This window comes from Rhea pennata, chromosome 10 (genome assembly GCF_028389875.1).
Source record: "Rhea pennata isolate bPtePen1 chromosome 10, bPtePen1.pri, whole genome shotgun sequence".
Taxonomy (NCBI): domain Eukaryota; kingdom Metazoa; phylum Chordata; class Aves; order Rheiformes; family Rheidae; genus Rhea; species Rhea pennata.
The window spans coordinates 20350516-20365943 of record NC_084672.1 but is presented as its reverse complement, the minus strand read 5'-3'; the positions used below and the strand labels follow the sequence as shown (position 1 = coordinate 20365943).

The 15428-nt window shown below is 36.9% G+C and overlaps 1 protein-coding gene across 1 annotated transcript in view; it reads left to right on the top strand.

Annotated features, from left to right (window-relative positions):
* The window catches only part of CIB2 (calcium and integrin binding family member 2), a 49298-nt gene that overhangs the window by 14833 nt on the left and 19037 nt on the right, over window positions 1-15428 (top strand). Inside the window, exon 3 of the mRNA XM_062584039.1 lies at window positions 12427-12538. Coding sequence (XP_062440023.1) covers window positions 12427-12538 — 112 coding nt within the window. The remainder of the gene's footprint in view (window positions 1-12426; window positions 12539-15428) is intronic.

Genomic DNA, 15428 nt, shown 5'->3' with positions numbered 1-15428 from the left:
AGGATGCTGTCAAAAGGGTTGTGGACTTGTTCTCCTGATTGATAATCTGGGAGTGGAAGACAGTATGTTTTAAAATATTGTAAATTTGTAAAAGCAAATTTATTCCTTTATGAGTGACTGCTCTTGTGGATAAGAAAGAAGAAAGAGATGTGACGTACCTTTATTTTAATAAAACTTTTGATATGTTTCCATATGTATTTTTTGTCATTTCCGTTCTCTGTTGTATATCTAATTTCTTGGCTAAAGTACCAGTGAATATTCTTACAAAAATTCTTAAGTGTGAGAAACACCGAGCTTAAGAAAGCTACAGACACTCTGGAGATCAAGATTAGCTTTTTAAAATGATTCTTGATTATCAGAGAAATGGTCCCAAAATCAGCAACAGGAAATTGCTATGTTCAAGCATTAAGAACTGTATTTAGAAAGGAAAAACATTTGCCATAGCAGAATGCAAAGTAACTGGCAGCAGTACTTAGGGAACTGGGGGAGGGATAAATTGATCTAAGCAAACTGAATATAAGTAAAAGAAGTACAGTACTGTTGTAAAAAAGGGAAATTTAATTCTTGGATGTGTTAATCATTGTATATAAAATGCAGACCTCCATTCTAGTTAGCACTGTTAGGATCTGAGCAAGAATAGACTGTCCAGTTCTGAGCATCACCAGTCAAAAAAGATTTGTCATGCTGGAAAAGGTCCAATAGAGAGAAACAAGAAAAAGTAGCTTAGAAAACATGACTTGTGAAGAAAGGCTGGAAAAACACTTTATTCATAGCAACGAAGCTGTTTGCATAACATCCTCTCCTGTGAATATAGATGGAAACAAATGGTTAAGTTGTCCCCTATAAGGCAATATTTTTCTTGCTCAGTTTTGTAAATCTAATTTTCTAGCAGACAAGCTTTTACTCCTTTAACAATGCTTATCTGCTAGCCAGCTTATCTGTTTCTCTTTCTCCCTCTAGACTAATACATTTGGCAAATACCCAAACATTCAAGCACAGATGTTCCTGGATGTCTGTCCTAGACAAAAATCACAAAATCTGTAAATTAAGTTGTACAGTTTGAGGCTGACTTAGCCTAGCCAGACAGCTGTCGGAAGAATATGGCACTAAATTACAGAGCTGGGCACCATCCTGGCAGTCAACAAATCTTTGAACCATCTAGTAGAAAGGAAGTTCTAGTTCTGTGGCATTTTCTTCTCTGCCTGTTGCTTGGCATGTCTTTGAGGAGATGAAAGGTGAGATGCAGAAGAGCAATTCTGGCCAAAAGCTGCCTGGGACTTAAGCTTGGGAGATGAGCAGTAGTTCCCTCCAAGTGTCTGGAAATCCTTCCTTATATGGCAGCAAATACAGCAAACTGCTTGGGACTTGCACCTCCCTTTGGAGCAAGCTGCTATGCAGATGCAGGGAAAGGTTAGAACACAGGTCCAGATTCTCTAATGCAGCCTACCTTTCGGTCAGTGCAGGGGATCACATGCAGAAAGGGGAAATTCCCACATTGTCAGCTTTGGGGAAAAAAAGGCCTCTAACAGGAGAATACAATTTGATCCAACTTTTATTGCCCTGGGAATCTTCCTAAATTTTGTGCAGAAGCTAACATACAGGAAGAATGGATAATCTGAAGCCGCTATTGATTGTTCTTGTGCTTGTGTTTCTATTCTTGTTGTGTATTCTCTATGAATGAAAAAAGCCACTTCTAGACAATTTTTTTTATCATTTCCTTCAGTGGTAAAGCTTTCCTTTATAATTTCTTTTATAAGCAGGTTGTGCCTGTTTTGCCAGGCTTAGGTGAAGACAAAATCTTTCTCTGCTGATCTGTGTGGAATCATGAGTAGATAACAGGCCTGTTAGCAGATTTTTCAATGATGCTTCAAGGAAGGAAAAATACTTTAGACGGCTTTTATCCATACTTACTATGCTTTATGTAGTTCTATGGATAGCAGTGTTATTTATATATTAATAGGTATAAGCCTTTGTAAGCATGACTAGAACTTTTAGAGTAAACTTACTACTATAAATTACCCCAAGAAAGACATTTCTTTTGCAGGGCTTGTTTTTAATTATACTGCAAGTGATTTAGGAGAATATTTATTTAGTATTGGCTTGAATTAGTTTATACTGTTTCATTTTGTAATGCAGAGATGAGACAGTACTTGACATATCAAATAAGTGTTAGCAGAATGCTCCTCTGTCCACTTTTTTGTCATCATATGCTGCCTTTTTATAAATGATTTCTGTGTACAGTTAGTTTTTTGTATTTTATTCACATAGTAAGAAGATTTTCAACTAGAAAACAAATAAAGGGAAAGACAAACCAATAATGGAAATGTAACACAATTCCTAAGCTTCAGCATGCATTTCTCACTGTTCTTTGTTCTTTACCCTTTTGTTAGAGAAAAATGTAGTGAATTTTAGTCCAAATTCCTTTCTGATTTCCTAGCTACTACCTTAAGAAATGGCCCAATGTTTCTTATCATTTTATTTCAGCTGCATATGGTAGACCCCTTTCTCTAACAGACTGCTCTAAACTCTTGCAACCTTTAGAGACAATAATTCACTGAGGAATTGCTGCAGCACGGAGACTTATGCCTTAGTTATCACGTGCAGCACTTAACTGTAACCGCAGAAAGTGGTTAGTGAATGTATGGCATAAATCTGAGACCCTGAAAGGAATTCTTCCTTTATCAGTTACAAAGAGTCTTGAAAACCCCTCCCTACTCAGCTTTTCAGCCTCAGATCAAAACAAAAAAACCAAAAAAAACCAAACAAACAAAAAAAAACTTTGAACTGTGGCAATTTTTTTGTGTGCAGACTTCTGGCTGTAAGCCTATCTGGACCTGTTCCCTAGCTCTCAGATAACATATCTGTCCACCTACAATGCTAGCGCTATAGGACAGGAGAATATGTGCACTTCAACAGTTTGCTTGAGGCCTTTGAGGCTCAGTTGTAAATCAGTTTCTATCTGTATCTTTGCATCAGCACCATGTGTTTTTTCCTACAATCTCTGCAATCCCATGATGAATGCAGTCACATCTTTCGTAGCCGCCTTTATCTCTGGGGAGTCGGAAAGGCTGATTGTTCAAACCTATCTGTTCCTGGGGCTGTGGACAGACCAGTGCTGCTGCTCGTCTCTGAAGTCTGCAGTTCTCTGCATATTACAAGTACTTCTCCAGCTCTTCTATGTAATTCCTACATCTGGACAAAAATCTTTAAATTTGGTTGTAGAAATATGTGAAAATGTGAACAGCAACACAGTGCTTATCTGTCTGGATCTGCTGCTGGCATAATTAATTGCATTTTGTACAGTCAGCCTCTGGTCAGGTTATGCCATGACTCTTATGAACTCCTTGTGGGACTGTCCATGAGTGCTCACTGCCGGCTTTCGTTGTTCTCGCTAAATCATTTTGCTCCTTTTTTTTTTTTTTTTTTTTTTTTGTGTGTGTGTGAATATGCAGACCAATCTATAAGTTAGTCCTTTGGATCATCTTGACTAATGTTAAAGTCAATAATATATTTTGAGTGCCTTCCTTTTATTTAGGAAGGCAGGGCCAGAGTTGGTGAGACATATAATGTATTGGGTTCTAAAGGACACTTTAAAGCCTCTACTTATTTCTAATCAATGAGCCATTACCAGCTTTTATCCTTTGTTTTCAGCACTCCTTTAGTGCAGAGTTCTTATTACAAAAGCAGCCCAGCCAGCTGTAATGTGTTGTCACTGCATTTAATGGTGGTGATTTAGGTATATCAAGCTTCTCAGTGTCTTAACACACTCACTGGTGACCTTGGGGAAAATTTGACCTTCTCCCAAAGCTCAATAGCAAAAATAAATAAATAAATAAATAAATCACTGCAGTGGTGTAAACTTAGAAATCTTTTTTTTGTTATTTTTGTTAAGTCTTTTCAGACCTGCACAAGTATAGCTGAAGGCTCTGAGTTTGGGGAGGTCCCAATCAAGCCATGTCCAGCAAATACTGTTGTGATTCCAGGTTATTACATCCCTGAGAAGTGGGTACAAACTCTAACCCACCTACTTTAACATTGTGAGTCTACTCACAAATGGGAAAATGAAGGTTAGCAAACAAAAAGTAAGCTGTGGAGGTAACGTTCGTGGTTTGTTTTCTGAACATAGCTTTTTGTTTTGTTTTTAGTGCATGAGCATCTTAGTTCATTTAACAGCTTTTGCTACCTACAGCAGCAAATCTTGTTCTGCCTTTCTGTAACTTTTTTATCAATTTGTTAATTGGTTTAATTGATTAATTCAGTAGAAGAAGTATACGCCTATTTCTTTGCACAGTACTGCCTGCTGCATTTACATGAGTTAGGTCAAGGAGATGGCTGGAAACTTCTGTGTTTTCAACCAGTTGAGTTTTCTGAACCTCACTGCACAGTTTCCTGAGTGTTAGTGCTTGTGCAAGGGAGGTGAGTGGGTGGCTGGGTCTGAAATTCCTGCAAGGACAGAATTCCAGTAGTTTGGAATTAGACTGGATTGAGCAGATATGTAATCACACCCTTAATTCTTGGATATAATGTGTTAAGCTCAAATGTATATCAAAATCTGTGGGGACAGGACACAATCAGAAGGTCTTGTCCCTTTTCTAGGGGGCAAAGACACTGGTAAACACTACCAACTTTTCCTCTCCTTCCTCCATGCAGAATAAACATGATATCCAAGCAAGGGAGAGAGAAATGCAGGAATAGGGAAATGTATTTACATGCATTGAGAAGGATTTTTTGATGAAGCAAATATCACTGCAGGCTCTATAGACACTTCTGCCAAGGCAGTGAGGTTTGCTGCAGGCACTGAGCTTGTGAATATATATAGAGTGCTATGATGATGGCAGCCTTTCCAAAACTCTGTGCGTTTAGACAGCACTGCAAAACCTCACATTGCCGCCCTGACAAGACATAAATGCTTCTGTAACATGGCAAATAGCCAAAGAAGCTTTAGGTTATTTTAAGATCTGCTTCCTTTTGAGGGGCATGTATGTTAAGGATACAAAGCCTTTCCTCTCCAGGTTGTAACTTTCTGATGTGTTAAGTCACCATCTGAAGTGCTTTCTGTTCCTCGAAGAACAGAGGGAATTTGAGAACCTTTGCCACAAACCTTTGTTGATACACTCAGATCACTGACATCTCTCAATCACATTTATTACTATGCAGTGACAATCAGTGCAGCTTAGGGGAGGAGACTGCTGAAACTGGCTCACAGTGCTGTTCAAAGTAGCTGTTCCAAGTATGACTGTGATATAACAACTTGGTGGAAGGAATATATTGCGTAAAGGCAGGAGGGTTCTAAAATACAGTAAGTGGTCACTTACATGTGTTACGGAATGACTGATCAGAAAGGCGTGCAGTTCCCTTCTCCAAAGTAACTATTCATCCAGTGTAGTGCAGTTTACTCAAGTAAACAGAAGTTTTGTTATAACTAATGCAAAAATTGTATTTCACTATGTGATTAGCGGCATACTCAGAATTCTGCAAAAGGCTGAGGCAGCTCTGTAATTTGTTGGCCAGTTTTCCCAAAAGTCTAGTCATCCCAGAGGCTGGCAATCAAATACTGAGTTTATCATAAAATAGTGCACAGTTTCCCTGATGAACTTTCTGGCTGTACTCAGTGGAAAAATGTTTTATTGGTTTTGTTGTTGTTTTGTTTGGTTTGTTTTTTCTTTCTTTCTTTGCTTTACAAAAGGTGATGGAGCTCACACAACACATTGTATATTAGTTTCGGAAACTAAACTTGAGAAATGCTGCATTTGTGGCATTTTTCATTGTGATATTACCTACTAGTGCCATCTAAGGCCATCACAAATACTGTAGTAGAGTCCTTACGTATATAAGTTTGTGAAAGACTATTTTATTGCTGCAATTTAGTTCACAGGAGTTGGATCACAGCCACTTCCTACAGGCTCATTTGGATGCTTTAGTGTGAAGTCCATTCAGGTGGAAAGCTCTCACACTGGTAGATCTTTGAGTGATTTCGAGAATTGGTAAAGTTCTTCGACATATGTAATAAACGGAGATAAGTTTCAAGTGCCAGGACAACTGTTTGTTAGGACTGTGCTGATCTAGATTAAACATGATCCCCCTTGCCCCCCCCCCCTCCCCCCCCCCCCCAAAAAAAAAAAGACCCCTTGATACTGATTCAGGGCTTCAGATGTCCTTACTAACAGTGCATTAATATAGCCAAAATGGTAATGCTCTCTGGAGTAAGGCAAGTGACTGGAGGTAAAAGGATGAGGAGGTCCTGTTAGCATTACTGCTGAACCCCCCTTTTTAAAGAAACTATAGCCTTGGATATTTGTGGACTGATGTTCATAAAAGCAGGTCAGAAGTAAACTAGAGCTAGTTCCTTTTGGTGAACCATTGAAAATGACAGCTTGGTCTGTAACAATATGTCAGAAAGCAGAGTAGAGTGGCATAGACTGTATCTTAAAGAATAATAGTGAGTTTTTAAGCTTAATGTTGGCAGGGGTTTAGTAAGGCCTTGGCTGTGCTCGTAGTTCAGACTTGACACTAAGTGCCTTGTGCAAGAATTGAGCGGCCCTTATGCAATCATTTCTACACCACCCCAGCTGTTTCTGTCTTGAGAAACTGAACAGTCACAACCTCATCAAGGCTACAAACTACACAAGTGATGCACTTCTGGTACACAGTAGCATTATACTGTCTAAACTCTGTTTGCTCAGGTGTGATTTAAAGCTTGAATTGAAATAGATTAGGCTATTATGTTAGCTACTACTGAAAATCTTTAATTCATGCACTGTCCTGGTTGTAATAATTGTAAGGAAAAGCAGTTATTTTGAACTTGACCTGTCAACAGGGTTGGAGCAGGTGATTTGTTTGTTTGGATCCTTCTTTATATAGTAATCAGTCGGTATCTTTGAGTTTGAAGAATAAGTATTTATCTCTTTATCTACGTATCCATAAATATATATATACAAAAGCTGGAAGTCTTCCCACCTGTGATGAGGCTGTGCTGCAAAACCTAAAATGCTAATGAGTTAATGCAAGGATAAACTCCATAGAAAACTGTAAAAATGAATAAGTAAATACCTTTTAGTAAAGGCATCCTACTACAGAGATGAGAAGCCAGATGAGAGCAGTTAGAGAGGGAAGGGACATAACTCAAAACCCTGGATTTCCGCTACATGTCTAAATTTTGATGCTCCTCCCTAGCATTTTATGTGAATCTTGATCTCAAGTAAAGACCTCTGTTTGTCCTGGGTAAACTCAGTGAAGGTAGGGTCATACTTTCCGGATCTCAGGCCCCTTCCTTAGTAGTTGTGTATCAGGAATAACTACATTGCTGTATTTGAATACTTTCTTCTATTTAATCCTTCCTATTTTTCTAATTCCCTGGTCTTTCCATGGGGTGAGTGGGAGGAGAACAAGGTATCTGAGCAGTCCAGTCAAATCTACTGTTATTTTCTTGCACATTTATTTGCACATCTGCATTCCAGCTAATTCCAGCATCCTGTTGAGCCTGGGACAGTCTTTTAGAAGGCTAGCTATAGTTATCAATGCTTGTTGACTCCTTTCTGCTTCTCTTCAGAGATGAAAGAAAGACTTACCTTTAAATGGACTGGCTGAGAAGCACGTTAAGTTTTTTTTCTTTTTTTTTAATATAAAAAAGGGTCTTGTTTGTAGATGTTTCCAAATAAAACTCAAATATACAAATTTACAGATGTATTAACATGTTCAGATAGGAACGTATCTATTTGTCATGGTAAAGAGGTATGTAGTGGTTGCTTTCTTGCTCCGGTGGTTCTTTCTTCCCCATAAAAGCATGCATTTCCCTTCTGATTCTAAAAATTAAGGGAGCAGATTAAGCAGATGTGTTGTTCAGCTCTATGTTTCTGGCTATAACTTTTGCAGAGAGGAAATAGAAGCGAGTTTTGTTTATGATCTGTGGTAACAAACAAAAGGAATGGGTTTTCTGTGTCCTCTGGTAGTGTTTTGTAGGTAGAGCCTAATCATTTTAATAACCTGCTGAGGAATGGTTTGGATAGTACTAGAGACACCTTCCTTCCCTTTAAGATGTAATGATTGTACTTCAGTAAAAAGTATCTTTCATCAGTATTTTTAGACTTTTGTTTTATGTCTGTTCCCAATGTAAATTGTAACTAACCTTCATCTTTTTTACTTTTCAAACAAGTGCCTTGCTCACTGATTTTTGTTGAAATTAAGAGAAATTACATAGTGTGCATTTTACAGGCTAGATTAATATAACAGGCTATTAAAATATGAAACACGGATCATTTTGTTCAAATTCTTTCAGTGCCTTCTGAAAGGTGCTTTGGAGGGCTCCTTTAAGATGCCCAAGGAGTCACACCAGTGTCTGTATTGATAGTCCTGTCAGAGGAGACAGCAAAAACAGATAAGAAAAGCTTAATACTAGAGGAAGGAAAGAGAGGAAAACCTTGGCAGTGTAAATAATCAGGCAGTGCCAGCTAGTGTGTTTTGAAATGTTGCCTGCAATGACCAAGCCATACCAATGACTAATGTTTTGTTTTCACATAGACTAGAATACCATTTCAGTAATCTAGCCTAAAAAAATTCCTCAGATGAACATTTGATTTGGAAATTTGCTTTCCTTTAAATGCTTTTAAGCTATTTTTCCATTGCATTCAGGGGAATCATGCAATTACTGCTTAGGATAGATAAATTAGTTGGTGGAGTGGGAAATGGCTGTTGCATCTTGAATTACATAGTATTTATGAAATGTCAGGGTAAGCTGTGGTCAGCAGCTGAAATGTGCTTAGGACAGTGGATATTTAATTTCCTGTATAGCACAACATTTTGCTGTGCAGTGTAAGGGCATTTTCCTAAGATCCAGACAAAAAGTGTTCCTTTATATTCCGTTGTATGTGTTCTTTGTGATACATCATAGTCATAACTAAAGAGGAGCTAAGGAAGGAGATGCCTGTAAAATATTTCCTTTGTTCTTGAAATTTCCTCACCCCTGTTAATCTGAAATAGCTCAGTGCTTGTGGAAACTGAGGTTTGCCAAAGCTAAAGCTGGCAAGATGAAGGGGGGTGGAGAGGTATTACTTCCTGAATTACTGTTTTGTTCATATTGTACTGTTCAAAACATGTTAATCTCATTATTTTTAATAGTAAAAATATGTAGTGAAGTGATGGGATTTGTTTTTTTCAAATGAAAGCATCACAAAATGACCAATATAGTTTATTAATGTGCAGAAGTAGTACGTGGGACGCAATGAGAGACAAGAAGGCCCTGTGCCAGTGCATAAAACAGGACAAAATTACACTTTCTCTCCTGAGCAGTTTATGAAGAAGGTGCAAGACAATGAGTGGATACAGATGGTGATAGTTCCCTATGAACAGTAACTAACTTACCTTTTCATGCAGATGGTATTTTATAGAGGAGTGGCAGGTTATACATCTGTATTAAATACATTGAGATATTCAATAAATTTTGAGGAGCCCTCCTGCCCTCCAATGTTTTATGTAGTGTTTGTGACATTAGCAGTAGCTTTTTGGCTAATCACTGATCACTGCTAATAAAAGAAAAATTGTTCCTGGTTCCTACAGTATAAAATTAGCCTCTATTATTTTGTTAGGCAAGTTAAAGAAAGAAACTTAATTAAAGCAGAAATAAATACTGGCAATACATTCTTTTTCTAATAATAAATTATAACCACAGACTTACTCCTGGTCATTTTTTTGAACTTTTATCTCCTGTGAAATGGCATTGTGAAATACATTAACCCTTTAATCTTTTCAACTGGAGACCTCCTTCTGGCCCTACTGGATGCAGTGGAATCTCTTAGAGCTAGGGTTTCATTTTGAGAGAGGGTTTTTTTTATGGCTTATTGCCTGCATGATTCATAGAAACTAAATTGCAACTTCAAGTAGTTAACTGAAGCCATATGACAAATGGCACAGTATCTTGGATAAATCATAAGATACCTGACAATGCCCTTACTAATGGATATTATTAAGTAAGAGAAAGTATGCTGAAGACAGCTGCTGAACCATGTTAAGGAAATCTTACCCTGATTGCTGGTATTCATTAGCATTAAGACCTTTGGTGATTTTGCTGATTTTTCACGTGTTAATGATCACGATGCACAAGATGGCAGCTTGTTGGTATTCTCTGTCTTTGGAGTTTAACCAGCTGCATCTCTGAAAATTCTCAATTTTTGTCTAGAGTATTCTATATCCTGTATAATATTTTAACTTATTTTTTTGTAACAGTTTTTCCCAAATAGACTTACAGGAGGAGCCTTGGACACCAGTTGTAGGTAGAAGCCTCAAGATATTTGTATATGCAAATTTGTCATTACTTGAAAGCAAAATAGCAACCTAAAAATTTATGAAAAAAGCATAGTGTCAGGAAAGAACATAGTACATATTATGTGTGTCTTTTGGAATATTGCTTGGGTTTTAATGGATAGAAGGAAGGGAAAGAGAAACGTGGCATATGGAAGCAGAGGTAAAAATGGAGGGTTATGGGTATCTCATGCCTGCCTGAGTTGACTTTAGAAAGTTGATTCCAACTGCTTGTCTGGTATATGTTGGCACTTAAGGACTGAGTAAAACTAGTACAGAAGCAGCACGCACCTTTCTAAGAATGTTTGAGCTGCCCTCTCAGAGCAACACCCAGCATTGCATCAGCATTTTGTCAAGAGTCTGAGTGATGCTGTTCTTTTTGTTGGGAAGTTGGTGACTGTAAGAGAATTTATTAGATGCTCTCTTTTAAATACTTGATTTAGTATTGTTCCCTGAATGTTGTGATAGATAAAAGTATGCATACTGGCTAAACCTTTTTTTGCTGCATTGAGGATGTTACTGTACAAGACTAGCATCAAATGAGCCTAACTTTATTTTTCCACTACATAAGTAAAAAATTATTGGTGTATTCTTGTATCTGCCTGTTTATTTTTTTTACAGGCTCTGTGATCTTTGGGATGGGAACTGAAGGTAATATTTAATGTACTAGGATTCTTGCTGATGAAATATAGATGAATATTACTAATTTGACATACAGCATTCCTATGAAAGCAGAATTTTCTGCAAATAACCTTTGCTGAATACTAGGATGTAAGTCTTCCTTCCAGTCTTTTTGTGTGTTCTGTTATTTGACTGAGTCTTTGGTAGCAGATACTTGGCCACTAGAGATGAAACATCAATAGACTCAGTGAAATTAGCAAATCAGTAGAATTAACCTCTCTCTGTATGAATTGCGTCAGGCAGTTTGCTTCCCAGGCAATTTTGTCTGTAGGTTGCTTGAGTGTGATTGCTCAAAATTTGAGATCCATAGGTGAGTTTGACTTGGATATCCATTTTACTGGGAATGTCTCTGTTCCTAATCTGAGTAAGCGTCCCAGTGAGAATAAATGTGCTGACAGTGTTTAAAATTGCTTCCTACTTGATTTGATAGTTTTTTTTTTTTTTTTTTAATATTTGTCTGTTTTCTCTTGGCTTTTGGGCTATGCCTTTGTCTAGATGTAAACAAGAATATTTGGAGGCAGTGAATAAAGGGGTGTGGGAGAGAATTAACACTTGTTAATTCATTGAAAAATTGGAAGTAGCATAGCCCATGTCATGTAGGAAACTGAGCCAACTTCTATATGATTTGCTAGTGTTCAATTCTAAACCTTTAGAAACATCTGTGTGTTTTCATTCTGTCTCCTCCTCCAGCTCCCTTACCCAAGCTACGATACAATACTTTTGGTATAATAAGCAAGATTTAAAGAGTGAAACGAGGTTTTATGGATGTCTGATTTGCATCTCTAGGGAAAAACACTTGTATATTGCTTTTAAAACATACTGGCTTTATGAATAAGCTGAGTCAAGAATGGAGGGAAGGGGAAAGCTATGTGAAATGGAACTGAAATGGAAACGGTCGGTATGCTGATGGCAACCAGTGCTAGAACTGTAAGCCTAAATCTGCAACGTTAGGGAGGCAGAGTGAGGAAAAATGTTTGTTTTCATTCAGCAGTGAGGTCTCTCCAGGATGCTTTGTCTGTAGCATCACAATCATTAGACTTTCAAATTCTCTGTCTTTGTCTGGCTTGTTAAAGAGCTTCATTCTTGTGTTGTATAGACCGATCAACAGTTTGCACTGTGGTCTGATCCCTGGGTTATCTGCACAGTGTTAGTATGTTGGTCCAGTCCTATCTCTTGCATACATGTAACAATATGGTATTAAGTATTATGTGCAGGCACTGTGAACATATTAATGTAACGTACTCATGTTGCGCACCTGAAGTTATGCATGGATGTTAGTAGCAGTTATGCTGGAAACTACATCAAAGCTTTATTTCTTCAAAAAGATGGGAATTTGGGCTCCAACTTGTGCATTAAAAGCAGTGATTAGATCTGCAAGACAAGTTTGTATCTGATTATTATATGAATGGTGTTGGTTATCTAAAGGGGATGTTTTTTTCTGCTTGTTTACAGGTTGCATGGCCGGTACCATGAAATGGCACCAAATGTTGTGCCTATGGACTATACAAAAGATCCAGATGTTAAACTACCTATGCAGCTTATAATAAACATGCCTGAGCTAAAGGTATTGCTTCTGACTGCTTATAAACTATATCTTGCTAAAGCTCTGTAGCTTGCCTGTCAGAGATTTTGCCAAGTGACTTTTGTACCGTGAAGCAAAATGGCATGCCTTTGCATTACTGTTCAGGGGCAAAACCAGCCACAGAAACAGGAAAATATTCAGGTATAGATGTCTCACTTGCAGAGATGGATTGGTTCAGAAGTTAAAGAAAATGTGCAAAAAATTAAATTGTATTTAACAAACTTTCCACTCTCTCGCTCTATAAATCCTTTCAAAGACAGTAGGATCCGTGTTTGAATAGCTGGTACTAAAAGTACTAGGAGTTCTGTGAGCTCTTATGTGAAATCTACTTCAAATTTCTTTCATTTCACATTGACCTAAAGAAGGCTCTTGACAACTGGATAGCTAAAGTACTGCCTATATTTTTTTTTCCAAAAATGGACAATGTCATATACTGAACAAGAAGCATACTTCACTTCCTGCAGAAGTATTTGATCATCATTTTACGGAAATGGAAATATTTTCACACAGTCAGGAATTAATTAAGCAATAGATCTTTGAAAAATATTCAGCATTCAGTCATCCCTGTGGTTTACCAGATGCCTCCAATACAGATTAGAAATTTGGATTTCTGAAGAAAGGGAGAAATTATTTTAGGGTTTTTCTACAATAAGGACATGCTTCTGTAGCAAAATCCTAGTATATTATTATTTCTAATGATAAGCTGGCCCTGTTATATAGTAGCTTTCAGGTTTAATTCCAAAAATACATATGTAAAAAAAAATAAATTGAAAAATTTTATAAAATTATAAAAATTTTATTTAAAAAAATGCGAGGAGAACTTAAGGCATCATTAATTCTATCTAAATACCATTGTCATCCATGTAGCACTTCTATGTTAAATTATTAAAGATTTTAATAGCTAAATATTTTGGTAGACCTATTTTACCTGGTCACCTTTCTTAATAATATTGCATAATTTAAGAATATAGTTAGTGTATACCTCACTACTGTTTAAAAAGTCACAGAATTAAAACCTGTGTTATAAGTTGCACCTGGAACTTACAAAACTGATTCTTTCATCAGCTGATTGATAGTAATTCAGCCTGTCACCTCCTATAGCTACATAACCCAACTCTAACTAGAATCCAGTTCCAGGGTGTTTTCTATCAGCTGTATGTGTGTTTCAAGTCTGTCTCCTTGGCTGCTGGGCTATGTGTGGAATTCCCCTCTCTGCAGCTCATGAGGTTGACCTTCCCAGCTCACTTCTAATAATAAAAAGTATGGCATCTAATAAATCTTGTACCATACCATAGTTCCAAAAAAAAAAAAAAAAAAAAAAAAAAAAAGAAGAAGAAAGAAAAAGAGAGAAAATTCTTGTCTTATCCCATTATGAATTATTCTGGTGTGTAGTAAGAGCAGAGTATGAAGGAAGTGTAATTCGATGTTTATTACCTATATATTCACTTTAAATACCAGAAGCATTCCAGAAACCATTATTTTTCAGCAATATTATATGAGAAGTGTTGAAATGTCTGTGAAAGAGACTGTGTAGATTAAGTGCCAGTGTAATTAATTGAGGGAAAAAAAGTACATCCAGAGGAGTATTTACAGAACTTTAAAATAGGCAGTATAAAGATCCCCCGATCTTTATATTCTTTACATTCTTTATATTTCTTTACATTTCATTGTGATTTGCATAAAATATCATATTATATGTTAGCCGTTCAACCATCATATAAATATTTCCTAGAAATTTTACTTAACATGAATGTCCATATACATTTTCTTACTACACAAATGAATAAATTAGACAAGAGGGAAAAATGATCAACAGTTTTCAAAAACACCATGTATTTCAGGTTGAGTCCAATAAGGAGATTGCAGTCAAGATACTCAAATTATCTAGTATTAGATTGTTTAAGACATAATTAGGCATATAAATCAGTAGCCTGAGAAAAGTTCTTAGCTTAGGCAAGCCCAAGTAGCTCCTGAGGCTGATTATTTGAGTATGATGTTAAGTTACTCAATGGAGCTAAAAGTTGGAAAGCTTTCTCTAAACTTTCTTTTTGCCTACAGATTATGGGATTAGATGACTGATGCAAACAGGTGAATAGAGAACAATTATGTGCTACTTTTCACAAGGACAGGAGGTACTGAATGAAATTATCAGACAGACAGTTGATATAAGCCATGAATCTATTGTGGAACTTAACTGCCACAAGATTTGCTGGCATGAAAACCATGTCTTCAAAAATGGTTTAAGTACTTCTGTAGAGTAGAATTTCACAGATTGCTATTAAGTTTTATGATCTGGATGTAACCTCTAACTCAGGAAGTCCATAAACTATTCATTATGCTAACCTCTGAGTATATACTAAGGGAGGGATCACTGTGTAAGTTCTTCTTCTTTTTTTTTCTCCTTTCTTCTGTACCTGCCACTGGTCCTAATTAGAGTTAGGCTCGTGAGCTGGATGGGCTGACAGTTATGACAGTTCCCAGCAATCCCTAGAGTGGTTGAATTTGTTCTTAATACCCTAGTGAGATATTTCTGAAATGATTTAATTAAAAGACCTGCTCACAGAAGTTCTTTGGGTTAGTCATTTGATGCTTAACAGCTAGTACAGAACAAAGAAGTTTCTTTATATTGAAACATGGATATTTACTTGTTGGATGAGCAACTGTATATAAAAATGCAAATTAGTGTTGTGTGGGATACAGTATATCAAAAATTACTAGTAGTTTTATCTGTATGAATGTAAAGTAAATGAAACTAATAAGCTCATTTAGCAGGTGGGGGGATAAGACGCAATGTACTTCACGTATAGTCTGAATATAGTGTGGGGAGTATCTTAAAGTACCCTGATTGTGTTCAACCATCTGATATTTTTGC